The following is a 27,605-nucleotide window of genomic DNA, read 5'->3' on the forward strand; positions in this document are numbered from 1 at the left end:
GGAAATGAGTTTTTTTTTTTTTTTTCTTCATTGCCCACATTCACTGTATAGAATTTGAACTGATCAGATCAATAGGATTGGTGCTTACCCCCTTGCCTGTAATTAAACAGAGTGCTCTCAGTAGATTTTTCTGAGCCTTGTACATGATTTAATTAAATTAGACCTTTAATGTCAGTGAGCAGATTGGGCTACTTGGCAGAGCAGTAACTAAGGAACAACAGGCAGACAATTTTTATTATTGGTCCCAGCTCATTATTAAATGAGATAATCATTTATTTCTGCATGCTCTGTAATAGAACCACTCATTTCCTCATGTATAAAGAAATGAGTTTAATTTAGGCAAAGTAAAATTAATTACCCTAGAAAGGGAAGCACTTGGCTTTTCATTCATTTATTCATTTTGTAAACATGACTGGTCGTCTCCTCTGTGCTGGGCAGAGGGAATATACTGATGAGCGGGATATAGACTCTGGCCTTGGGGATGTTTGGCAGACAGGCAAGTAAACAGGTCTTTACAATAGTTGTTGTTGTTGAGTCACTAAGTTGTGTCCAACTCTGCAGCCTCATGGACTGCAGCAGGCCAGGCTTCCTTGTCCTTCACTATTTCCCAGAGTTTGCTCAAGCCCATGTCCATTGAGTCAGTGATACTGTCCAACCATCCCATCTCATCTCCCTTTTCTCCCCCTGCCTTCAGTCTTTCCCAGCATCAGGGTCTTTTCCAATGAGTCAGCGCTTCACATCAGGTGGTCAAAGTATTGAGCTTCAGCATCAGTCCTTCCACTGAGTATTCAGGGTTGATTTCCTATAGGAATGACTGGCTTGATCTCCTTGCAGACCAGGGACTCTCAGGAGTCTTCTCCAGCACCACAATTCGAAAGCATCAGTTCTTTAGCGCTCAGGTTTCTTTATAGTCCAACTCTCACATCCATACATGACTACTGGAAAAACCATAGCTTTGACCATGTGGACCTTTGTTGGCGAAGTAGTGTGTCTGCTTTCTAATACACTGTGTAGGCTTGTCATGGTTTCCTTCCTAGGAGCAAACACCTTTGAATTTCATGGCTGTAGTCACCATCCGCTGTGATTTTGGAGCCCAGGAAAATAAAGTCTGTCACTGTTTCCACTTTCCCCACTTGTATTTGCCATGAAGTGATGGGATCGGATACCGTGATATTAGTTTTTTGAATGTTGAGTTTTAACCCAGCTTTTCACTCTCCTCTTTCAAATCATAAGAGGTTCTTTACTTTCTGCCATTAGAGTGGTATTATCTTCATATATGAAGCTGTTGACATGTCAGCTGAAAGGGAGAAGGAACACAGAAGACACCCTGAGAACTCACAGAAAGGATCAGCCTCTCTCAGTTATGTATTTTTTTTTTACCTAATTGTTTAGGTCAACTGCCATGTACCATAAATGGTCAGTGTGTTCCTCAGATAGTTCAGTAAAGCAAACTGGATGTGACCACAGGCTCATGAATCTGTGTCCCATTGAATCGTAGCCTTGAATCTGAAACAGGTGACACACATTGCTTCTTCAGAACGTCCTGCAGTCAGTTATATTTTATCATAGCAAAAATAGATTCATATAAATCAGAACCAGCCAAACTAAGAGACACATAGGTGAGGTCTGAAAACAAATCTCCCAGCTGTCTTCTTCCCCTGGAGTCCTAAAAGCTTTGCACTGTGATGTGTGGCCACAGACAGGTTTGCCAACCAGGGAAGCTCAGCCAAGCTTTAAAATCTAGGGTTCTTACTGGAGCTGAATTATGTAAATGTGGTTGACTGAACCCTTGGCCTTTGGACTCATTTCCCAGTCCCTTCTCCTGGAGGGGTATCAGGCTGGTGCCTTTGGGCTGCCTTTGTGAGTGTGCAGGGGTGGCGCTGCACTGCACCCCTGTGGTCACTCTCGTACAGAAGGAGTCTGGTGGGTGTGAGGGCCAGCACAGCCCTGCTCGGGCCCCTGTGCACACACAGGTGTGGCCCTCATTCCCGGCCCTGTACTCAGCGTCCTCCTGTGTGAGCCCGAGACCCACCCCTAGAGCCACCGGTTCCGGATCCACTGGCGCCTGTTTCTGACTACTGCGCTGCTTCTGAACACCCAGTCGAATCCACCTTCAGTATTCGCCCAAGTTATCTCCGAGGGAACTCGACAATCAGTGTTCATGCTTAAGGGGGCTAGAGAGAGACAGAGGAGTCTAAATTAAATGAAAAAGCCTGCTGAGAAAGATTAATGACCTTAAAGGTTGACCATGTGTTTTATTATATCCTTCTTTCTACTAATTAAGTCATTTATAATATATACTTCTGATTAGGCTGCCCACCCCTACTGGGAGATAAGAGGTGGAGCGTCAGGCTGAGGTGTCCAGAGCCTTGTCTGCCTCCAAAATGGCCATTCACTGCATCTCCCATTGTAGGCTACACTGGGGCTTTCCTGGTGGCTCAGTCGGTAAAAAAATTCACCTGCACTGCAGGAGACCTGGGTTCGATCCCTGGGTTGGGAAGATCCCCTGGCGGAAGGCATGGCAACTCACTCCAATATTCTTGCCTGGAGAATCCCTGTGAACAGAGGACCCTGCAGGCTACAGTCCATAGCGTCGCAAAGAGTCGAACACGACCGAGCAGCTAAGCACAGCACAGTAGGCTACATCAGTGTCGCTCTGAAATATTTAACTAAAAATCAGTAACAGCGGAGATATTTCTGGAGGTGAAATTGTTGACACTTTTCAGAGGTTAAATAAAGCTTCCTCTCCGTTTTGCCTTATTTGGCCTTAGATCTCACGTGACCTCTTCCCACTTTGCCTCCCGCTCTGTGATACTTTTTTGGTCTGGATATTGAAAGTACAGGACTGCAAAATAGTACTTCATGTTTACTGTGAATTTTATTTAGATTATAGTGAATGTAGATCAATTTCATCATAGTTATGGGGGCAGGGAGTAAGGACCTGTCTAGATCAAAGGGTACTTACTTTTAGAGTGCTGTAGTTTATTTTTCTGACAGATGTATTCTTAGTTATGTGTTGTTTAATATATAGAAATAGATACATAGAAGAGGAGCTAATATGCTAAAATATTAAGAGGCCAAGTCTAGGCCATGAAAAGAGTCATATATTTTCTTTTTACTTTTCATGAATTTTCATATTCAAGAAACAAAAAGTAAAATATGAATTATGGAATGTGATCGGCATCTCCCAGCCTTAGTAACTTGATGTCCACACAGAAGCAGTTATTCTCTTTTGTCCTTGATGGAAATTTGTTCATATCTTACCTTTTCTATTTCCTCTTAGGAGTTTCTTTATATGAGGAAGAAGATGCCAATATTTGCTAAGTTCAAATTCATAAAATACTTATTAAAAAAAAAACCAGCAACCCTGAACTGAGAGGAGGGCGATCTGGCCACGCCAGAATCTGGCGATTCTCCTCCCACCTCAGTTTGGGGGTCCCAGCTGGCTCTTCTTCTGTGTGACTGGAGAGAATAGGATACACGGTGGTAACAAACTAGCCTCCAAATGAAAAGCAGATTTCCTGCTTGCACTGCACAGCCAGTGCAGGTCTGAAGATGAGCACATAGCTCTGCTCCGTGTGTTCCCTCAGGAACCCGGGGTGGTGGTAGCCTGTTCCCTAAAACATCACTGGAACAGACTCCTCCTCATCTGAATGCTTCTGTTCACAGCCCATGGACCAGAGCTAGACAGACGCTCCACCTTACCGGAGAGGGGCTGAGGAATAGGAAGGAGCAGTGTGTTGAGCAGTAAATGTTCCAGGTGACTGATTTGCTTTGAGTGTGATGCCAGGCAGACGTGGAGGGGAATGCGGGTGCCAGAGAATCAGGCAGTTTCACGCATCCATCCTGGAGTGGCTCAGAATATGTGTGACAGCGTCACTGGGAAACTCTTCCGAAGGATAAATGCTCGGGCCCTTCCATGAGCTATGAATCAATGAATGGGCTGTAGGACCCTCACACACTTCCCCGTTGTGACCCTAGCAGAACCCAGACAGTAAGCGGAAGGCAGCATCCTTCAGTCACCCACTGTGTGTGTTCCAAAAGCCTCTCCAGACATCTTTACCCTCTCCCCACAGGTGGAGTGAAAAGAGAGAGAACCCCCCCACAGCCTTTCTGGCACTTTCTATTCATGCCTCACCCGCTTCTCCAAGGGCCACGGTGTGGTAGTGACGAGCCCTGCATCTGAGACAGGAATGGTTCCCACCCCTGTCTTCCACTCATCAAGGTCACATGAGTGTAAGAGGGGGTGCAGAGAGGGCTCTGCGTGTTCTAGAATCTACCTGGGAATGCAGAGGCAAGGAGGCATTGCCCGGGGTAGGGGAGAACTTCCCGTGCTCATCTGTTGAAGAAAAAATAGTTTTATAAGGTGCCACCTACCAATGCATTTTTTTTCAGTGCAATTTTGATTGTTTATTTTTAAGGACCTGTTAATAATATTGATAGTACTAACATTCTTTAACCGCTTTTAGACTAAACAAACCCCTCTTGTACTAAAAATAGATACCTTTGAAGCAAAGCAGGATGGTAGAGCCTGAATTATAATGCTGAGGATGTTTTGAGCATTTACTAGTGATGAATGATGATGTATGCACATCTCATTTAACCTGCACCGTAATTCTAGGAGAGGTCCTATTATACCCTTCTTAGACATGAGAGGCCCACGGAAGTTTAATGATCCTGGTCTATGCTGACATTAACTCTTAACACCGAAACGTAGGCTCTGGTAGCCTTGCAGTGGGATGCAGCATTCACTTTTCTGTTGTTTGGACTCTTTCCTATGTTCTGTCTGCTTTTCCCCATATCATCTCCTGCTTCTACCCAGACGGGAAATAAAGCACCCTCTCTTACATAACGTGGGTGGCAGACTCCTTAGGGCACGACACATCAGTGTCCCTGGTATTCCAAAACAAAACCAAGTGAAGACAAAAATAAGTTTGTTTCATAGAGAAGAAGTTGTCTGTGCACATATTTATCTTGATGTGAGCTTGACAGAACATTTTTGGCAAAACCTGTCTCCCCTCTTTGCCGTAGTTAGAGGAAGTTTTAAGAGAGATCCATGGCAGAGAACCCACAAAACTCTGATTTTCTCATGTCTTCTTTGAAAATAGTTTCTAAATGGGCTCTGTGCACACCTGTGCCGTGGAAATTGTGAAGCAGCCTTTTTAGTTGTGGGTACCAGTGTTGGCTTATCCATCCCTGTCTCCCTCCTTCAGCCTCCACTCCAGTGAGGAAGTCCAGCTGGTAAAGGCAAGCTCTTGGCTGTAAAGCAAGTAGCCGACAATGTTTGTTTGAAAGCTGGTCAGAAATTAGGAAGACTGCCAAAGCACTGACCTTTTCCCCCGATGCAGTCACTTAGATAATCCGGTCCAGGTTCCTTCGTGGGCTTTCAGACTAAAGAACAAGGTGCACCCATCACCCTTCAGAGAACAGAAATGCAGCTGAGTTTGCTTTCCTCCTTATGTTCTATAATCTCTTCCTTTTCTGTTTCAGCTGACCCAAAATTGCCATGAACAATAAAATACTATTTTGCTGAAACAAATCACATTTGTAGGAATAAGTGTATATTTTCTATAAGTAAAGTCTGCTTTCTCATTTGCTTGAGGGCTCCGAGAAAGAAAGGTCTTATAAAATCTCCAGTGGGAGACAGTGGTTCTCTGCCAAACACAGCCCCAAGCCCGGCATCGAAGGAGGCTGCTTTCTGAGGCCTGCCCATGCTCACCACCGCAAGCTCATTCAGTAGAACTTTTCCAGCTCAGCGGTTCTCAGCCCTGTCCAGTGTACAACTCATCTGTCTCCACCAGCTCCATTGCACAGCAAAATTATGAATTACAACCTAATTGTCTGAAGTTACAGCTGCCCAAAGACCACTGCTCCATACCATCAGCGGAACACAGATTTGTTCCTTTATGGCTAATAGCAATGCTTCTCCTCCTGCTCAGGAGTCCAGTGCCACCTCTCTTCCCTGCCTGTCACTCACCTGTGCCCCACGTTCTCAGCTGACTCCATCAGAGGGCTTGGGCGTCTCTCTGAGCCCCTGCAGTCGTCCTGGGGGAGCGCAGACCCAGCAGCTGGCCCTGCTTGCAGCCACCCTCACCTCCCTCTCGGTGACCTGAGCCCTTTCCGGAAGCCCACTGCTGTGACGCCTCAACAGCTCCAGCCCGCCTCTCCGTCCTCTTCAGCATCTGGCTGCTACAATCTCATATGCCCCTGAGCAAGCTATCCTTATATCTACTTCCTTTCATTTGTTTGTTTCCATCTGGCCTGCAGGGCCCAGAGATAAGCTAATGACATCCCTCTGTTAAAGCAGACACATTGGTCGTGAAAAGGCCCGCTTTTATTTATTGCTTTTCTCTCCCACTCTTTCTCTCATTTTACGTCTGTCCTTATACACAGTGTTTGTTGTGGTTTTCATTTACATCCATTGTGTTGTGCTGCAGATTTCTTTCTGTTTTCCCCAGCACTCTGACTTTAAGGTCTGCCCGTGGTGCCCTGTATGCGTGAGGCCTGACAGCCTCCTGAAGTTCTGTAGTGTCCCCACCACATTTTCCATGCCCAACGTCCAGACCTCCCACTGCCGCAAACAGTGCCCCGGGGCAGAGGCCATGCCTGCGTCCTCTTCGGTCCTGTGTGGAAATTTCTCTGGAATGCATGGCCGAGAGAGAGGCTGCAGAGTCCTCACAGGCGCCTCACGGCATGTGCATGTGCATGAAAGTCAAAGTGTGCCCACTCTTTCTGACCCCATGGGCTGTAGCCCGCCAGGCTCCTCTGTCCATGGGGTTCTCCAGGCAAGAACACTGGAGTGGGTTGCCATTTCCTCCTCCAGGGGATCTTCCTGACCCAGGAATCAAACCCCCGTCTCTTGTGTGTCCTGCTTTGGCAGGCGCGTTCTTTACCGCTGCACCACCGGGGAAGCCCTTATATCCCTGAACAGTTTCTGTGCTTATCATTTTTCCCTTTATCCCATTCTTTTTTGCAATTTAGTTTTCTTGTTCCTGAAAAGCTTGTGTGTCCTTGGGAAGTTCTTTCAGCAAAGGTCTATAGGTGCTTAATTCTTAATCTTTGAGACTGTCTTTCTTTTTGCCCACACTCTTGACGATAGGTGTATAGTTTCCTGCTGTTGCTGAGACAAATTACCAGTCAGTGACCTAAGATGATATGGATTTATTATCTCCCTGTTCTGGAGGTCAAATGTCTGAAATGTGTCTCCCTCACTAAAATCAGTGAGGCATCAGGGCTGTGTTCCTTCTTGGTTCAGTTTCCTTGCCTTTCTCTGATTCCTGCAAATTCCCTTCTGCCATGTAAGGTAATTTATTCACAGATTTCCAGGATTTGGGTGTGGACATCTTTGGGGGCCATTACTCAGGCTGCTATAGAAGTCTAGCTACATCTTGGGTTTTCAGGTGACAGTTTTATTTGGCAAGATTCAAGATTGTGTTGAGGCTGACACTCTGTCAGACACTGCTCCACGTGTTGAATACAATAGTGAGTGAAACAGACCAACATCCCCGCCCTCAGAGCTTAAGGTGTCTCTCCCACCAGGCAGCTTCAAGATTCTCTCTTTACCCTTTCCCTTCCATCTACATTTGCAGTACAGTGTTTCTAGATAGGCAGTTTTTTCATCCTCTTCTTCCGGTTAGCACCAGCTGCATAACAAACCACCCCAAATATGCAGCCCCGAAAGAATCGTTTATGGCCATCTGCATGTTCTGGGGATGACTGGCCTCCAGTGGACAGTTCTCTCTTGGGCTCGGATGTGCTTGCAGCCGGAGGGTGGCCGTGGCCAGTCACCTTGAAGTCATGCCTCCCTTGTCTGGTGGGTAAGGCTGACCGTTGTCTGGACCTCAGCAGGGATTGTTGGTCAGAACACCCACAAGCATCCTCTCTGTATGCCCTGGGCTTCCTCACGGCAGCATGTTTGGCTAGTAAGGGCCAGCGCCGCGAGAGAGAGGGAGGCAGAACTGTATATTGCCTTTTCTAACCTACCCTTGGAAGTTAAATGGCATCACTGACACAACTTTCCGTTGATCAGATGCAGTCTCAGGCCAGGCTGTGCAAGGGGAGGGGAACTGGAGTTCACCTTTTTAAAATGTGTTTGTTTTTGGTTGCACTGGGTCTTTGTTGCTGCACTTGGGCTTTGCCTGGCTGTGGCAAGTGGGAGCTGCTCTTCGTTCCAGAGCGCGGGCTCTCGTTTGTGGGCTCAGTAGTTGTGGCCCACGGGCTTAGCTGCTCCCGCATGTGGAATCTTCCCAGACCAGGGATCAAACCCATGTCCCCTCCACTGGCAGGCAGATTCGTATCTACTGTACCACAAGGGAGATCCTGGAGCCCACTTTTTGATGGAGGGCCTATCAAAGCATTTGCAGACATATCTAAAAACTTCCACAACTGTCTATCACCTGCCATGATACTTAAGTCTCAGGACTATATCTGGAAAACTTACTTATTTTCCTTTCGAATATTGTTTCTCCGTCATTTCCTGTGTTCCTGTCCTCTGGAACTCTTAGAAGTGGGTCGGAGCCTCTCTGTGACACTTGTATCTTTGTGTCTACTTAGCTGCCCGTGGTGTGTTCTGACTTCTTTGTGCTGTGTCCTTGTTCACTACTTCTCTTTCCAATTTTATTGAAAAACACTCTTTTCCACTCTTGCCAGTCTAGAGCTTAAGCTGATTTCACTTCACTGACTACATTTTCCATGGGCTTTTCTTTTTCATCTGCCTATTCTTGCTTGATATCTGCCTATTTTAATTTCACAATTTCTTATTCTGTGCAAAACTTACTCCACTTATCTCTTTCCGGGCCCTACACGTGCTTATTGCGCTGCGGTTTACAGGTCGCTTTATTCTGATCTCGTCTCCGTTGGGTCCGTCTCCTGGTTTGGCCTGTCCCGCCTCATCCTCCTCTCCCTGCCGCCGTTCTTGCATGTCAGTCAGCTCCACGGTCCTGGGCACCGTCATGGGAGGCTTAAGTCTCTTCCAGCTCCCTGATGATATTGGGGAGTTTACCAGTTAGATTTCTGGGAAAGAAGGTGGTCTGGCAAAATCCAGACCAGTTCTGTCAAGATTTGTTGTTGTTGTTGTTTAATCACTAAGTTGTGTCCAGCTCTTTTGCGACCCTATGGACTGTCGCCCACCCAGCTCTCCATCCATGGGATTCTCCAGGCAAGGATGCTGGAGTGGGTTGCCATTTCCTTCTCCAGGGGATCTTCCCGACCCAGGGATGGAAACTTCGTCTCCTCCGTTGTTGATGGGACCTTCACCACCGAGCCACCGGGGAGCGGTTCCCAGGTTTGAGCGGCGGTGCGCACTCTGTGGAGGCAGAATAAGCCTGGACCCCACACTCGTGGGTCCCGAGGCTGAGGTGCTGGTTTCTCTGGTTTGACTCCCGCACAGCCTGGACTGCCTTCCAGCTTCCTGGGCGGCACCCTCGGCCCGCTCTTCACAGAGGGACCTGGCAGGGAGCCTCCCAACCGGATGCAGGAGCGGATGCTGCGGCAGGTCGCAGCCTGACCTGCCTGACCTGCCACGGTCCTGGGTCCTCTCCCTGGATCCTGGCGCATTCCCTCCACGCCCTGCTCGCCCCTCCCCAGCTGCCCGAAGCACCAGCTCCCTCCTCCCTCTCCAACCTTAAGTTTCACTTCATTTCTGGAGAGTTTACTGTCTTTCTTTGAACCCTGGCAGTGAATTTCTTTCTCGCTGTTCCTTTTTATGCAGCATTTCTATACACTCTTATTAGGAAGACTGCCTGTTTACTTTAGCCGCAGCTGTCATACACTGGAAATTTTCATTTGCTCTGTGTACAGTCACACCCCCTGGCCCTGTTTGCAGCCCTGTTCTCACCCTTGTCCTTTTAGTACCTGCCAAGGCCGCATCTAACCAGCCTTCTTCTGAGTACCCCTTGTGCGCAGCAGCTCCCCTTGTGTAGTTGATGGAACTGGGCTTTTTCCCTTCTGTCTTTCATCAGTTCTCCTCCTTCCACTCTGCCTTTAAGGAATGCGCCCAAGTCTTCTTTCTGCGAATGCCCCAAGCACATTCTTTTCACCGTTACAATTTTTATTCCTTGCTGACATTTTCATACAGTCTCCAGAGTTTGAAGAAAACAATGCATTGACTCAGTCCCCTGTCTAAAATCAAAGAGCTCAGCTGAGTTGGCACTGTGCTGTGTAAGCTTTTCTCCTTCTCGCCTTCTCTTTCTCGCTCTTCAGGTTATAGGTCACCTTCCTTTCTCTTTTCTGACAGCTACTATCCCCTCCCTCTCTCCTATCAGAGCACCTTCACTCTAAGACAGACAAAAGCCATCAGATGGAAGCCGCCTCTTTTTTCATCCTCAATTCTCCAGTTCGCAAACACACCTTTCTTAGTACCTATCCTCACCTCTTCTTTCTCTCCTGGAAGTGAAGCTCCCCCTTCTTCCTATCCACAGCTGAGCTTTCAATCCAACCAGCTGTATGGACTCTCTCCTTCCACCTCCGCACTTACACCTTATCCACACGCAGAAGCCCAGCTCTGATCCCTTTCTCTCAGATTACATTTCTACCATTGACTGAAATCCTTGGCTTCCTCAAATGTCCAAAGTTGGCATCTTTGTTTATCTCTGAAAACTCAGCTTCTTCTTATGTTTTCTCCATTTTGCTAAGTGCCGTGATATACGGAGTCATTCCAGCCACAAATTTGTCTTTCTCCTTTCTTAAATTGTTCTAGAACTACATTGACCAATACAGTAACTACTCGCCACACACAACTATTTAAGTTGGAGTTTAATTAAAATAGAATACAATTAAAAATAAAGTTCCTTGGGAACACTGGGCACATTTCATGTGGCTTATGGCTACCATAGCGGACAGTGAGGCTGGAGAACGTACCCGTTACTACAGGAAAGGAAGTTCTATTGGATGGCGCTCTGGGGAGTGGTAGCCATTTTCGCTCCCACTTCCCTGACAGTGTTTGAGCTCTCATCATTTCCCACATGCAGCTTTGACTCACTTCCTTTCTCTTCCTCATTCCAGTCCATTCTCTTCTCTCATCGGATGATCGTATGAAGCCCTTTTCGCTCTTCGGGAAGTCGCTGAGCGTTAAGAGAAGCGGAGGGCTAGCATTTTATTGTTATTTCCTTCCTTGAGCCTGTCAGATCTGTTTTCCTCTTTATTTGCTTGTTAAACAGCTCCTCAGCCTTCAAGACTGAAGGCCAGCGTTTCCCACTCTGGGAGGCAGAGTAATGCTTCTTTCACGGGCTGACACTTCTTGTCAGTGTCCCTTCTCGGAGCCCACGTAACGAGAAGTCTGGCTAGACTCTGAGCCCCTGAGACACAAGACTGTCCCCTTCACACTCCGTCAGGATTCCAGGGGACGTGACAGACACACTCCTCTTCCGGGCCTCTAGAAGCAACCTGGCTACATACTCACTTTAGAAAAAGTGAGGAAATGGCCACTGAAATCACGTTCCATTGTCTGATGTTGAAGAACTCCAGTGGGAAAGGCTATAAGAGTATCGGCACATGTATCAGTTCCTAGCTTAGATGTGCTTTGATTTCTGGCTGTCCTCAACTGCAAAGCATGTATTTCGTTGAAATATATTTTCTTTAATGAAATATCTTCAGTGAAAGATGAGTATATTAGCTAATGACCTCAAACTTGATGACATAAAACAACAACAATGCATTCTTTCACCATTCTGGAGTCTGCAAAATCATGGTGTTGGTGAGGCTGCACTTCCTCCAGGGGCTCTGGAGGAGAATCCTGTCTCACCTCTTCTGGCTTCTATAGCTAGCCCTGGTGTCCTCTGATTTGTGGCCACTCTCTGCCTCCGTCTATACACGGCCTTCTCTGTGTTTCTGTGTCTCAAATCTCCCTCTCTTTTTTCTTATAAGTGGATTTAGGGCCTGCCCCAATTCCAGGAGGGCCTCATCTTGAGATCCTTGATGTAATTACATCTACAGAGACCATATTTCAAAATAAGATCCCATTCATAGACTGGGGGTTTAGAACTTAAGACGTGTCTTTTGGATAAGGTACGCAATTCAACTCACTGCAGTGGGTAAGAACAAAAGCAAGGATGCTAATAGCTGTCTCTCTCCCCTCTCCCAAGCCCTACCTAAGCTTACAGTCAGCAGATTGGTTTTAACCTTCATTTCTGTGCATGTATTCATCTAAATGAAGATCCCACTTCCCAAGCAAGAGAGGAGAAAGGGCTTTTTAACTCAACTAGCTGTTTCTCATTCCATGAAGGTTCACTCCACTCCCTTCAGCTGGATATTTTTCACTGCCTAACAATTATCATTAAGTAATCAAGCGTAGACCAAAATAAACATGTTTATCATCCTTTAGTTTTCAAAGACATTCTCTTAGCCCAAAGCTTTTAATATGAAAATGAGTATTTAGACTCAGAATTCATTTGAGGTGTGCATGCCCACGCACAAACACACCATGGAAAATGACTAGAAGCTGTCGTCTCTGTAGAGTGAGAAAGAACATAGGTACTTTTTTTGTCTTCATTTTCCACTGTCATTTAAATTTTCCACAACGGACATGTTGACTTTAGTGACTAGAAGAACAAACATTTGTTTATAACATGAATAGTTTTAATGATGTTTTTATAAAATGCCCAGGGCCATGTTTTACTTTTTAAGAAGAGAGATGAGTGGACCAGTTGGGATTCCTGGAACCCCAGACTACCGATTGTTTGGGGAAGGATTCAGACACTCCTGAAGTGACTTAGCAGCAGCAGCAGGCCTTCCCTGATAGTTCAGTTGGTAAAAAATCCGCCTGCAATGCAGGAGACCCTGGTTCAATTCCTGGGTCAGGAAGATCCCCTGGAGAAGGGATGGGCTACCCACTCCAGAATTCTTGGGCTTCCCTTGTGGCTCAGCTGGTAAAGAATCTGCCTGCAATGCAGGAGACCTGGGTTCAATCCCTGGGTTGGGAAGATCCCCTGGAGAAGGGAAAGGCTGCCCACTCCAGTATTCTAGCCTGGAGAATTTCATGGACTGTATAGTCCATGGAGTCACGAAGAGTTGGACACAGCTGACCAACTTTCACTTCACTTCAGACACTCTTTAGATTCGGCCGTGGTGGTAACGCTGTTGCTTATTCAGGACCTCATCAGGCTTTCACAGCAGTAGAACCTGAAACCCTCGGTCTCCACCACGGTGGTTTTCCCGGTGCCAGGAAGCTGGCCTGATGGAGAAACGCGTCCTGCCCTCGGCCGCGGGCACAGAGAGGCACAGTTGATCAGGACCATCCCACAGTGAGCCCTGTAATCTCTCAGCAGCAGTCCCACTTGATTTGACAGCATGTGTTTTTCTGGTGTTTAGACGGCTTTGAGGGCAGCCCTGTGTGTGGTTCTTTATGGGGACGATGCACATTTCTGTTAGCCCGCAGTTACTGGACGCCACCGCAGAGCCAGCTACTGGGCGCTTTTCAGCTGTTTCACCACTGAATGCAATTTGCTCCGAGGGACTTTTCCTATCTTGGCTTCTCGTATGCTAATGAATTATTGAAATTTCAATTACTTTTGGTTCCCAATTCAGCAGGGTGGAGACATCCAAGATATTAAAAATGAAAAGCTCTCCAGCTGCTTTTAGACAACAGTTCGCCTGGAAGGCCTCAGGGCTGGCAGCCGGGCGGCTCTGCTCCGTGGGGTCTGAGATGTCGAGTGCTGTGAGGCCTTGGCTGCCCGCAGGTCACTGCCATCAGCCAGGTGCACCAGCGTTGCCTGGGCGCTTGTGGGACATGCAGACTCCTAGGTGTGGCCTCCACCTGCTGATCAGAATCTCTGCAGACGGGGCCCTGGGCTCTGTGTCTTAACAAACCCTTTGGGACATTCTGGTGCACCGATAGGTTGGGAAAACCCGGGTTTAGATGTCCTGGTGCTGATTCTTCCCATTAGGGTCTGGTACCCATGTGTAAGGGCCCTTGGGTGCTGCGGTCAGTGTGCCCTTTAAGGCTGACATTGTATACAGTGATCAAACTGTGATCAGGGTCATCGGAAAGACCAGTTTCTAATAATCATCTTCACTTGCTTGGAACATTTCTCCCTTTGGATATCAGTGAGCCAGAACCATAGAGAAGCAGAGTTGGGACATTTAAATTCTGTGCAGGTAGATGTGTGTTCTAAATGTAATTGAGGGGCCCTGGGTCTCTCCACACTGAAGGGCTAATTAGGTATTCCTTCCTACTGTCCCTGGGATAATCCCATCTCGAAGTCCCTTGGGAAGAAGCCATGGGTACCAACTCCCTCTCATCACCATAGCCCCTCCTCCTTCCCAGAGCAGGTCTCTCTCCTACCCCATGCATATTGAATAATTTGCAGTTCTTCAGACAGTGTGTCTTCCAAGCCGGTCTTCCCACTCCAGCCCCTCAGCCAGCGCCTCACTCATCTCATCCATTACAGCCCTGTCCACCTGGGAGGCTGTGCTCAAAGACAGTTCCGCAGTGACTTCAGGTGGAGCCATGTTCTTCCTCTTTCCTGATTCCTACACACCCACCCTGGATTGATATTTATAGCATGAGCATGTGCTCTTGTTGAAATGATCTCTGTCCTCTGAACTCCACGCGAGTACAGATTTCATCCTGGGTTCCATTTCTAGTGCCATCTGTATCAGGCACAGGAGACTGAGTGAGCAAACATCCCTTAAAGATGGCCCTTCTTCTTGTGCTGGAAGCTTCCAGCACCGTAGAAAACATGTCCCCCTCCAGCTTGTGAAGTGCAGATGCTGGCCAGCCCCTGGCAGATCCAGTTAAGAACATCAGTGCCCTTTATGTGGACTCAGCTGACTTCGGTTTTCAGGGAAGCTGGTTTCTTCGTATAAATGAAAGCTTTACCCTCCCCCCGACTGGCCCTTCTGCTCTTTGGGCGGGGGCGGGGGAGCCTACCGCTGTGTCTGAAGGTGTTGTCATTTCAGGTTCGAGAGCTTCAAACTCGCCTGCAGAGCGTGCAGGCCACGGGCCCCTCCAGCCCTGGCCGCCTCACTTCCGCCAACCGCCCCGTTAACCCCAGCACCGGAGAACTGAGCACAAGCAGCAGCAGCAATGACATCCCCATCGCCAAGGTGCGCTCTGGGGACACCGCCTGTTATCGGGCAGCCCTAGCCTTTGTGGAGCAGGGCCGCTGTGCCTACATGCAATTAGCTCAGCGGGCCCTGAGGGGCTTCCCAGGATCCTGCGTAGGCCTCCCGAGCTGGAGCTGCAGGAAGAGATAATCCACTAATAGTTTTAAGTCTCTCTCGGCTGCCACCTGGATGCCAGCTCTCTTTAATCAGCGGGCCAGAGCCTGTCCGAGCTGAGAGGTCGTTGTGGAGAGTGAGATGTTTTGTCACAGGGTGGGTAGAGAGTTGCTCTCGAGGATCATGGTTCAGCCCGGGAGGGGAACCCTGAGTAATGAACCGGTGATCTGCCCACTCCCAGAACCGACAGCCCTGCCAGCAGAAAAATAGATGACAATGATGGGCAGACCTCAGCAGCTGTGAGAAGTAGCCCCTCCATTCTCAGCCACAGCCCCCGACCCCCTTCCTATGCTGAGTCCACCCCAGAGAGACTGTTCCCATGATTACATGTCCTCCACCTGGTAGCCCCGCCAGTCTCTGCAACAAGGTTGGCTGTCAACCATCAAGTTTATGAAGTCTCACCAGTGCTCCTCAGCCAGAAGTGATTTTTGTCCCAAGGGCTATTTGGCCATGTCTGGACACCTTTTTGATGGTCACACCTGGAGTACTGTGGCTAGAAGGCAAGGATGCTGGTGAACATCTCATAGTGTACTGAACAGTCCCCCACAGCAAAGAATGTCCAATTCAAAATGTCAGTTGTACTAATGCTGAAAAACCATGAGTTAATAAGCAGGTGGCAGAAAAATCAGACACGTGAGTCGTTTTTAAGAACTGATGGTTTAGTTGCCAAGGTTCAAGAGTAGCCCTGTATAAACACAGTGTCAGTAGTTTATATGGGGAGTGGCGTGTGTTATTTTTCGATCACTTGTTTTGTTTTGTTTGTTAAGATCGCCGAGAGGGTGAAGCTCTCCAAGACCAGGTCTGAATCTTCGTCGTCTGATCGGCCAGTCCTAGGCTCAGAGATCAGCAGCATTGGGGTGAGTGTTTATGAGGAGCAAAGGGACTCGCCACATAGTAGAACCACACAGTGGCTCGTCCACGACAGAAGCACTGCCCAGGGCCCCTCCAATAAACCAGGTGATTTTAATAAGGAATCATACCTGATTTCCTTCCAGAGGGTCAGATTAAAATGCTTAGTGGTTCGCCGGTAGTGAATTACCCCTTCAGCTTTAAAGGAAGCTTTTTGTTTCTCTACTTGAAACCATTCAGAAAGAAATGATTGAGGTCTTGTTACTGGCAATACAGATGAAAGTCTTGAAATACTTGCTTTATATCACCCTGCTTCCCCAGAGACTGAGTGAGTTAGGAAGCTCTAAGAGAACTTGATTATTCGCATGTCCCTCTTGAAAGGGAAGGTGCTCTCCACTGAGCAGGATCGTTGCCTTTGAAGTACAGCCGATGCTGGGACAGACCAGAACCTTCCAGCTCAGTTCTGGAGTTTTCTTTTGTAGAGTGCCGAATACCCTGGGGCTGTGAACTGATGTATAGTGAAAAGAGAATAATTTCAGTTCCCTGGGGATGTCTTTGAGGATTTGGGGGTAAGGCTGGAAAATCCAGTTATTTGATCCTCGTTAAGAGTTGACTCATTGGAAAAGACTCTGATGCTGGGAGGAATTGGGGGCAGGAGGAGAAGGGGAACACAGAGGATGAGATGGCTGGATGGCATCACTGACGCTATGGACGTGAGTCTGAGTGAACTCCGGAAGTTGGTGATGGACAGGGAGGCCTGGCGTGCTGCAATTCGAGGGGTCGCAAAGAGTCGGACATGACTGAGCGACTGAACTGAACTGAACTGAATGTTGCTCAGTCGCCCAGTCGTGTCTAACTGTTGCAACCCCATGGACTTCAGCGTGCTAGGCCTCCCTGTCCCTCACCATCTCCCAAAGTTTGCCTGAGTTCATGTCCATAGCATCAGTGATGCCATCCAGCTATCTCATCCTCTGATGCCCTCTTCTCCTGCTGCCCTCAATCTTTCCCAGTATCAGGGATTTTTCCAATGAGTCGACTCTTCACCTCAGATGACCAAAATATTAGAGCTTCAGCATCAGTCCTTCCAACAACTGTTCAGGGTTGATTTCCCTTAAGATTGACTGGTTTGACCCTTAGGGATGGGGAAGAACAGAAACAGCACTTTTAAGGCCCTATTTTAGAATTTTGCACTGGGCAGAAATTGCAGGCACCCAGCTTCCATGCCAAAGCTGAATTATGAAAGTGAAGGAATGGGATATTCACCTTTGCTACAACAGCCAAGAGACAAGGATTGAGGGTGGCAGGGGGTTTAGGAAGGAGAAAGGGTGTCCAGACTCTATTTAATATACAGAATTTTAGGTCCCAAGGCTCAGGATCTTTCATGGCTGCTGCTGAAGATACAGCTGAGCGGATGCAGTTGCATTTTGACCCTGTTTGTGTGCTGAATTCACAGTAGTGAACTTTTTATACTAGGATTATATTATACAAATTGAAAAATATCTGGGTAGCTATCTCCTGGTGCTCAATTCTCAAGGAACATCAGCTTTAAACTGTTTAAAACTTAACAGTTTAAATTGGGAAGCAAGGGCCTGGGGCCCAGCATCCCGGAAGTGGCTTTGTCCAGAGGGGAATTAATGCTCACCTGTTCAGGTGTCCAGCAGCGTGGCAGAGCACCTGGCCCACTCTCTTCAGGACTGCTCCAACATTCAGGAAATCTTCCAGACTCTCTACTCCCATGGATCTGCCATCTCGGAAAGCAAGATCAGAGAGTTTGAGGTGGAAACGGAGCGGCTGAACAGGTAAGGAGGAATCCTGTATATTCGGTGGTGGTGTTGAGGGGAAACTCCAGTCCCATCCCAAAGATCCATTGAGGCTGGCTTGTGCATTAGGGCTTAATGTGATGCTGTCGAGCTGGCAGGTGGGAGTTTCCACCACCCTGCTCATCACAGGAGGGCCTGCTCTGTGGGCCTGTGTGACCTGTCATCAGATGCACAGGGCCTCGTGCTTAGAAGGATCCCACACTTGCTTTACTGCTCTGCTGTCACTGTTTTAAGTGTTAGTTGCACTGTTTTAAATTCTTTAAATAATTTATGAACCAGGGGCTATGTCTTCTTTCTTTTTTAACACGCTGCTATATTTGTTTCTCTGCTGATTTCTGGCTGTGCTGGGTCTTCGTACTGCCCTCGGGCTTTCTCTAGTTGCAACCGCTAGTTTCGGTGCACAGGCCTCTCATTACGGTGGCTTCTCGGGGCTTCAGTGGCCACAGTATACAAGCTCAGGGGTTGTGACATACAGGCTCCACTGCCCTGCAGCATGTGGAGTCTTCCGAGACCGAGGATCGACCCCATGTCCCCTGCACTGACAGGCGGGTTCTTACCCAGTGTGCCACCAGGGAATTCCCCCTCCCTCTTTCCCTTGTGCACTGGCCCTAACAAACCAAGGAGCAGTCCTTATGCAATGACAAGTAGGTCAGGACGGCAAGACGGCTCCCTAGCGTGCAAGCCGGTTCTACTGAGAACCAGAGAGACCAGCTCTGGGATGTGGAGTCGGCAGAAGGGGTCTGATTAAGACATTCCTGAGGTGGGCCGGGCATGCTGGTCTAACCCTCCCTGCTCCAGTCAAGGGTTGCCTCATTGTATTTATGCTTTTCACAAATGTGTACATCCTCCCATCCCTACATCCTATCCCACTTAGTTCAGATTTTCTAAGTAAGTCTAACTGTCCTGCTTAGAAGAATTGAACTGTGTGCCCAGTTTTATGGGTTCTTCCCAGATCTTATGACGGAGGTGGTTTGAGTTTGTCCTCCTGCCTCTTGGGCAAAGACTGGCTTGTATGTCATCCCAGCAATGAAAGAGGGTTGTTGAAAAAGCAGAAGAGAAGGAGCAGGGCCAAGCTGTGGTGACTGCTCTGACTCAGACCTGGCCCCACAGTGGCTGAATAGCGGCCGAGCATGCGGCGGCTGCCCTCACCCAGCCGCCTTCAGGGGGTGCCTACCAAGAACTGGAGAGGCTTGTGAGCCAACCCGTAAGAAACATGGACGCCGTTCCCCACCCACCATTGCTTCATGCCATTCCCCTTGTGGATGGCAAACCTGAATAAATTGAATTGTCCTGTTAGTCCTCCCTGATTTGAAAGCTGTTCAATACAGTACTTGAGAACCAAGGAAATGTGGCAATCTAGGTCATTTTAAATCTTGAAATTAAATGGTTTCCTTATTAAATCCAAAATACTTAAGAGTGACAATCCTGATGATTACCTTGTAGCAGTAAACAAGCAGTGCTCTCAGTATCACAGGCAGGGGAGTGCTTAAAAATTAAATCAGATATGCCCTTTGCAATTGAGTGAAGTCAGGTGCCTTCAGGGGCCCTCTGTGTAGGAGGATCTCCTCTCAGCAGATTCTGGGATTTAACAAGCCTGCTTTGTGGTTGAATTGAGGGAGGTCCTTTCTCTTCAATTATATGCACCTAAAAGAGACCAAAGAAGGGGGAACTATTTGGTGCCTGTATCACACTGTCATGGAGTTTAACAGCTTTCCAAAGACTCACAGACAACCCTAAATCCTCAACTTGGGAGGACAGAATAGTCCCATTTTGCAAATTAGAAAGCAAATGTTTTGACACTGAATGACTTGCCTCAAGTCCAGAGCTATTAAATAGCTCAGGTGGTCAACCCCTGTCCACCTCTTCTGCATTGCTTTCTGTATTATCACCGCTACTGCTAGAACACAGGAGTGCTTGTAAATTATCTACCAGTATGTTCTTTTATTTAACTACCTATCTCAAAGTTGGAGTCCTGTTACACTCTGAAAGAATGACAGCCTTTAACTTGTGTTTGTGTGTGTGTGGCAGAGGCATGGGATGGGTCATGCCTACTCAAAAGTGTTGTTGTGTTTTGGACTCCTCAGGTGGCGCTAGTGGTAAAGAACTTGGCTGCCAATGCAGGAGACTTAAGATATGCAGGTTCGATCCCTGGGTCAGAAAGGTACCCTTGAGGAAGAAATGGCAAGCCACTCCAGTATTCTTGCCTGGAAAATCCCATGGACAGAGAAGCCTGGGGGGCTACAGTCCGCAGAGTCGCGCAGAGTCGGACACGACTGAAGCAGCTTAGCACACAGCATGCAGATATTAAGCACCTACTATGTGCTGGGCTATTTGGATGCCAAAGAAAGTAAACAGACAAGATTTCATGGAGTTATATCCTGTTAAGGAAGTTAAGCAAAAACAGACCAATAAGAACATGAGAAAGCTCCAAGTAAATATGACACTGGGACAAAATAAAAGGTAGCCTTGATTTTAGGTACAAAGACAGGGAAGGCATCTCTGAAGTGGGGAAATAGCAATTGAGATTTTTCAGGCGGGAAAGGAACAGCATATGTGACAAACCAGGAAGAGTCTTAAGGGCCAACTTGTCAACTTCAAGGCTGGGAAGTGGCTGGTGTGAAGTCTGAAGTGCCCCAATCCCAGTGGAACTGAAACCGAATGAGTGAAAGCAGGCGCCCCGTGAGACAAGGTGGTGAAGTAGTCAGGGCTGGGTGGGCTGTGGAATTTGAGGTCATAGACAAAGTGCCGTTGGAAGTTGTTACGGCGTTTTATGTATGGGGAAGAACAGACTTGATTTAAATTTTAAAAGTTCACTTAAATGTGCAGAATGGAAAGGGGTGGGCAGGGGTGGAAACAGAGCCTGTTCTGCAGTGAAGGAGCACAGCCAAGTAGAGGCAATTTGAAGGGGTCATTGTATGTGTGGTGATACAAATCCACAGATGTATAAAAAAGGGGCGGTCTCAAAGAAGACTCGCAGATGTCTTACCTCTGTTGTCGGGAGTATGGTGGTGGCATTTACTGAGATGCGGAAGATGGAGGAGGTTATGGTTAGAGGAGAGTCAAGAATCCCATGTTAAATTTGAGGTGTCTGTGTGAAACCCTGGATATGTGAGACTGGCACTTAAAAGAGAGGTTTGAACTGAGAATCTGGGAGCCATGGGGACGTAAATGCCTGTGGAAGTCTTGGGGCTGGATACAATCACCCTCAGGGGAGAGTGCTGATAGAGCAGTGGCCCTAGGACTGAGTCCTAGGGGAGCGTCAACCGTCACAGATTCTACAGAGAAGAGGGAGCCAGCAGAGGAGACAGGAGAAGTAGTGACCTTTCGGCAGGGAGAAAACCAGTAGACACCTGTCATGACCCAAATGGAGGAGGATGTTTTAAAAGGTAGGAGCCATCAGTACAGGGGTGCTGTCTGAGATAGAACTGACCACATGGAGGTCTGGTTTCACCTAATTAGTAGGGACTGAATGTAACTGGAGCAAGTCAAGAAGTAAATGAGGGGATGGGAAGTCTCTGAAGAGGCCGTCATGTGAACCAAGACAGAAAACTGTTCCCTGTAACACCTTACATCGAATTGACCTTGTTGTTGCCAAAGCCACGCAACGGTCTTAGTTATACGTGCTAAGATGTGTGGTCCTAAGATTGATCCTCAAAGCAGATGGCTTCCAAACTCTTATCCTTTTGTGTATGTGAAACCTTATGTCTCTTTAAGACTTGATAATCAGAGTACTGCAGATGGGCATGTCCTGTGGGGAGTGAATCACTGCATCCAGAGCATCAGCGTCCTGGGACAGAAAACAGGCTTCGGCTTCGGCTTCCCTAATCTGCGTTCTGACTTTGCCATAAACTCTTCTGCCTTGAATTTACAGTTCTGGTTTTTATAAAACTTATCCTTATCCAGTGATTATCCTGCCAGTAGTAGTTTTTCCACGCTGGAAAGAGCTTTGGATACAAGCCACAGTTGCCACTCAGGTGCCTTGTAAGCGCAGTTTCTTTTTCACTCCTTGATCCATCCTTTGCTCCTGCTCTGTAGTGAGCATTCTGAGTCAAGGATCTGGGGTCAACCTGCCTGGTTCAGAGCCCAAGGATTAACATTTCTGTGCCTCCGCTGAGAAATGGAGATAATAATACTTAATTCAAAGGGCTATTGGGAGAGTTACTGAGCAAGGGCTTAACAAATACTAGCTCTTATTGTAAAGGTTGCTTTTCATTTGTCCCTGTGGAGGGTGGAGTGTGGTTCACTGGAGCATCTAAGTCTTAACTCTCATGAAGGTTAGGGCTCCTTGCCATGGTGTATCTCCCAAGCCTAGCACTTTACCTGGCAAATGGCTCATCCATGACTGGTTAGGAAATAACCAGGGGGCAATTTTTATTTCTGATTCACACAGGATTTAATGATTCTTCAGCTTTGAGTTGCTTCGTTTATTACGTCTCATCAGTTGCATTTGCTAAAACATCTAATGAGCTCATATCCTAACGTGCATTTTGGCCAGAATCTAGAGTGGATAACTAAAATCTTGGCAACGCTTGTAATCCTAGTGTAAAATTGTGAACGTGATTTTCCTTCCTTTGTAGCCGTATCGAACACCTCAAATCCCAAAATGACCTTCTGACCATAACCCTGGAAGAATGCAAGAGCAATGCTGAGAGGATGAGCATGCTGGTGGGGAAGTACGAATCCAACGCCACGGCCTTGAGGCTGGCCCTGCAGTACAGGTAGGAAGTTGGGCAGGCAGGCGGGTGAGGCGCCGCTTTCACTGAAGTGCATCCACAGCAAGCTTCTGCATGAAAGTAGAAAATAAGGTTTTAGAAAATTTAACTAGAGGACTGGACCAGCAAATGCTAGGGTGGGATAAATATTAAAAATCACTTAGCACCTTGGTAGCAATTAAGAAAATAAGGATAATGAGTGTGGTATTAGTAAAACAGGTATGTTTCTGTTAGCAGTGTTCAACTGAAATATTATTTCATGTAAGTAATATCACTCAAAGTCTTCCCTTTGGCAATGGTAAAGAATCCGCCTGCCAATGCAGGAGATGGGGGTTCAGTCCCTGGGTTGAAAAGATCCCTTGGAGGAGGAAATGGCAACCCACTCCAGTATTCTTCCTGAGTAATCCCATGCACAGAAAAGCCTAGTGGGCTACAGAATCAGACACAACTTAGTGACTAAACAACAACATCCCTCAAAACATCAATTTTTGTGTTACAAGTTCACTTCTTGTTCTTCCAGTCTTTTCTTCCCAGACTTTATTTACATTCATGTTATATTCTGCATTGTGGTAAATCTAATGCGTTCTCTTCCTTCAGTTTGTTAAACTGTTGTATTATTGCTTAAAAGTCTCCATTTATTTTGACTGACTGTATCCCTTCCATCAAGTTTATATGATATTATTACTTATTTCTCTAAGATATTTAGACTCTTGCAGATTCTTGATATTGAAAATAATTCTATGGTGAATAAGTTAATACAAAAACTGTCATTTTTGTATTTCTCTTGAGATAAAATCCCTGGAGCAGGAATTATAGATCAAAGGATGTGAATATTTTCATGTCTCTTCAGGCATGCTGCCAGTTTTTTTCCCATTTAAAAAACCAGTTTAAATGAATGTGATTCATTCATTGATGAGCAAGTGGTACCACTTTTTTTTTCCAGCTTCATCAGCTTTGGAATTTATCTATTTTTAAATTACTACTTGTTTAATAGCTATAAGTCTCAGCTTTATTGTTGTTTCCATAGACTTATTATATTAGTGTCACCACTTAGGCATATTTACCAAAGTCCCAGCGTAGTGACTGTATCTTACTCTTGGCATCCTCTCAAAGAATTCAGTATTGTTTTAAGAAACATTACTTCTTAAAAAAAAAAAAAAATGAAAATATAGGAGACCAAAGCTAGAGAGCAATCCTGTTAGTTTACAGACACACCAAAGCAAACAGATGATCCTCTGTGACTACTCTTGAAACAGGCTCTTCTGCACCCTCAGCCTCCCTTTCATCTGTACAGAAGAAGCAACGTCCCAGCATCTCTAACTTGAAAGACCAACTGCCCTTGAGAAGAGGAGCTGCCAGCACCCAGAGGCAGTCATTGGACTCTCTCTCCTGTCTCTTAGTAAAGGAACTTGAAAGTAAACACAATTTAAAAAAAAAGTCTGTTGACTAAGTGTTGAGTAAAGCCACATTTCCCCTGCTCAGCGTGGAGAAGCTCATCAATTCTTTGCTTGGGGGTGATTTTCGCTACTGCAGGCATTTGGCCAGGATGACTCAGGTATTACACACACACTCCATCCAGCGCAGACATGGGTCCCTATGGGGCCACGGGCAGCAGTGGGTTTCCAGAGGTCACTGTTTGATCCTCTGTCTGGTGTACCTGAAGGGAGAGCTGCACACTCCAGCTCTTGTCAGGGATTTTGTGAGTGTTTCATGACGCAGCTTTACAAACCTTTGGCAGAACTTTCTATGACGATGGAGCTGTTCTCTGTTATCCAGTGCGGCCACTGCTAGCCACACATGGCTGTTAAACGTATGAAATATGCCCTGCAGAGAGACTGAATGCTCATTTATTTACCTTAAGTTCTTTTTCATTTAAATATCCACATGCGGCTAGTGGCCACTCTATTGAATAGGCAGGTCTCCGTTAAAACAGTCCCCTTTCTGGGCTGCTAAAGGAATTACCTATTATCGTATAACTGTCTATTATGTCAAAGCTTCTGGGCTCAGGAATCTGGGAGTGATTTGTCTAGGTGGTTCTGGCTCTGGGTCTCTTGAGTTTTTGGTCAAGCTCTCCGCCAGAGCTGCGTCAGCTTAACTGGGGCTGGCAGAATCCTCGGTCCTTCACTGGCGATTGGCTGGCACCTTAGTTCCTAACCACACGGGCTGCTCCATAGGGCTGCTCAAGGGTCTTCAAGACATGGCAGCTGGCCTCCTCTGAAAAGGATGATTCAAGAGGAAAAAGGAAGGGAGGAAAGAGAGAGAAAGACCAAGATGGAAATCATCATGTTCTTTAATAACCAACCTCGGATGTGATAACCCATCACTTTTGCCTTATTCTCTTAGTCACACAAACCAAGTGGAACCGGGTGGAAGGGGATTACACAAGGTGCAGCGATCCAGGTGGGCAGGGCACACCCAGAGGCTGGTCGCTGTGAACACATCACCTTTCCCTTCAAGCTGGTCATCAAAGGAGCAGCAGGCTTGCCTCTCTCATCTTCATTACTTCCCTTATGTTTTTCTAGATCACAGTCTAAAGTTTTGTTTTGTTTTTTTAAAGCAGGCCACAAAGCAGAGTGAGCCCCTGACTCTGTCCATGAGTGCCTGTGGGCATGTCCTTGCCAACCTGGACAGGGATGCTGAGAGGCAGGGCTCACACTGCACCGCAGGGGACTCGCCATTCGCTGCCCAAGCTGATGATGCCGTGTACTTCTCTTTCAGCGAGCAGTGCATCGAAGCCTATGAACTCCTCCTGGCTCTGGCCGAGAGCGAGCAGAGCCTCATCCTGGGGCAGTTCCGGGCGGCCGGTGTGGGGTCGTCCCCTGGTAAGTGTGGCCGGGTCCCTGCAGCCTCTGCTCGTCGTCCCCACCCCCTCTTCTGGTCTCCTGCCCTCCGTCTCGGCTGTTGGCATTGGCACGCCTCCCAACAACATGAAATTCACTTGTCAAGTGTGTTTTTCATTTTTTCCTCATGACTGAGTGAGTAAATTGTTTATGTTGAATGCAGCAGGAACTGAAGTGGAAACAGCATTACAGACAAGTTAAAACAAACAGGCCGTCTCGGGAAACATACTCTCCCAGGCTGACTCTAGGACCAGATGGGGCAGGAGGCCCAGGTTCGCCCTGAAAGGGACCAGCTCTCCCACAGCCTCCCTGTGATGCTGTTGCCTGAGGGTCCGTGTGCCGCCCACAAGGCCTTTGCCTCATCTGGCAGTGCATTTTCTCCAGGTTTGTTCCTTTGCATTCAAAGGAACATGGGTTCCCCCTACCTGCTCTCCAGGTGACATAGGAATGCAGAGGAACATTTCACACCTTGTTATCTTCAGCTTCACCAAATGCCAACCCCGGGGGCCTGCTGCCCACCTCCCCTCCCTGCCCATCCTCCACTGCAGGGGTCGTGCATCCCCCAGGGTTGGCATCATTTGTCCCTCCAGACCCACACTGCCCCCCACTACTGTGGTCCAGTAACTAGAAGGGCTATGTACTGAAAAAGACACGCAGGGCATCCTAGTCACCATCATTTGCCGAAACTTCACCCTTGACTGTGACCGTGGGCCTTGACATGACATGGGGACAATGACAATAGAAACAGTGTTTGGAAGAAAACAGAGGCTCAGTGACAGAGGGCTCTGGTCCTGGAGCCTCCTGGCTCCCTCAGCCTACGCTTGACCACAGCAACTTCTCCCGAGAAACCGCGGCAAGTGAAGAAAACTGATCAGATGCCTCCAGAGTCAAAGGTGGGCACTCTGCGCACGCTGGCGAGCAGGCCACCCGTCACCACTGGCTTTTCCTCCTAGGCTGTCAGCCCATATTAAGGCTGTCCTTCCAGGACACACCTTGCAAAGAAGGTCTCATCAGGGTACCTCCTGAGTGCGTCCCCCGTCCTCCTTGCCAGCTCCTCCCTCCCTGCCCAGGCTTTAGCTTTTCTTTTTTTTTTTAAATAAGATCTGATGGAATCCCAGTTGAGCTATTTCAAATCCTAAAAGATGATGCTTTGAAAATGCTGCAATCAATATGCCAGCACATTTGGAAAACTCAACAGTGGCCACAGGACTGGAAAAGGTCAATTTTCATTCCAATCCCAAAGAAAGGTAATGCCAAAGAATGCTCAAACTAACTGACAACTGCACTTATCTCACACACTAGTAAAGTAATGCTCAAAATTCTCCAAGCCAGGCTTTAGCAATACATGAACCGTGAACTTCCAGATGTTCCAGCTGGTTTTAGGAAAGGCAGAGGAACCAGAGATCAAATTGCCAACATCCACTGGATCATCAAAAAAGCAAGAGAGTTCCAGAAAAACATCATTGACTATGCCAAAGCCTTTATTTGTGTGGATCACAATAAACTGTGGAAAATTCTTCAAGAGATGGGAACCAGACCACCTGACCTGCCTCTTGAGAAATCTATATGCAGGTCAGGAAGCAACAGTTAGAACTGGACATGGAACAACAGACTGGTTCCAAATAGGAAGAGGAGTACGTCAAAGCTGTATATTGTCACCCTGCTTATTTAACTTCTATGCAGAGTACATCATGAGAAACGCTGGGCTGGAAGAAGCACAAGCTGGAATCAAGACTGCCGGGAGAAATATCAATAACCTCAGATATGCAGATGACACCACCCTTATGGCAGAAAGTGAAGAAGAGCTAAAGAGCCTCTTGATGAAAGTGAAAGAGGAGAGTGAATAAGTTGGCTTAAAGCTCAACATTCAGAAAACGAAGATCATGGCATCCGGTCCCATTACTCCATGGCAAATAAGACAGGGAAACAGTGGAAGCAGTGGCTGACTTTATTTTGGGGGGCTCCAAAATCATTGCACATGGTGACTGCATCCATGAAATTAAAAGAAGCTTACTACTTGGAAGAAAAGTTATGACCTACCTAGACAGCATCTTAAAAGGCTGAGACATCACTTTGCCAACAAAGTTCCTTCTAGTCAAGGCTATGGTTTTTCTAGTAGTCATGTATGGATGTGAGAGCTGGACTATAAAGAACACCGAACGCCAAAG

General features: G+C 47.2%; 1 protein-coding gene across 4 annotated transcripts in view; it reads left to right on the plus strand.

Annotated features, from left to right (window-relative positions):
• The window catches only part of MCC (MCC regulator of WNT signaling pathway), a 310,847-nt gene that overhangs the window by 238,340 nt on the left and 44,902 nt on the right, over window positions 1-27,605 (plus strand). For 3 of the 4 annotated variants that reach the window (XM_069595251.1, XM_069595254.1, XM_069595255.1), the window contains 5 exons: window positions 14,896-15,042; window positions 15,984-16,073; window positions 17,716-17,864; window positions 22,463-22,603; window positions 25,316-25,419. In XM_069595251.1, coding sequence (XP_069451352.1) covers window positions 14,896-15,042; window positions 15,984-16,073; window positions 17,716-17,864; window positions 22,463-22,603; window positions 25,316-25,419 — 631 coding nt within the window. The remainder of the gene's footprint in view (window positions 1-14,895; window positions 15,043-15,983; window positions 16,074-17,715; window positions 17,865-22,462; window positions 22,604-25,315; window positions 25,420-27,605) is intronic. The other variant, XM_069595252.1, reaches the window with a different exon arrangement.

This window comes from Ovis canadensis, chromosome 7, assembly GCF_042477335.2.
Source record: "Ovis canadensis isolate MfBH-ARS-UI-01 breed Bighorn chromosome 7, ARS-UI_OviCan_v2, whole genome shotgun sequence".
NCBI lineage: Eukaryota > Metazoa > Chordata > Mammalia > Artiodactyla > Bovidae > Ovis > Ovis canadensis.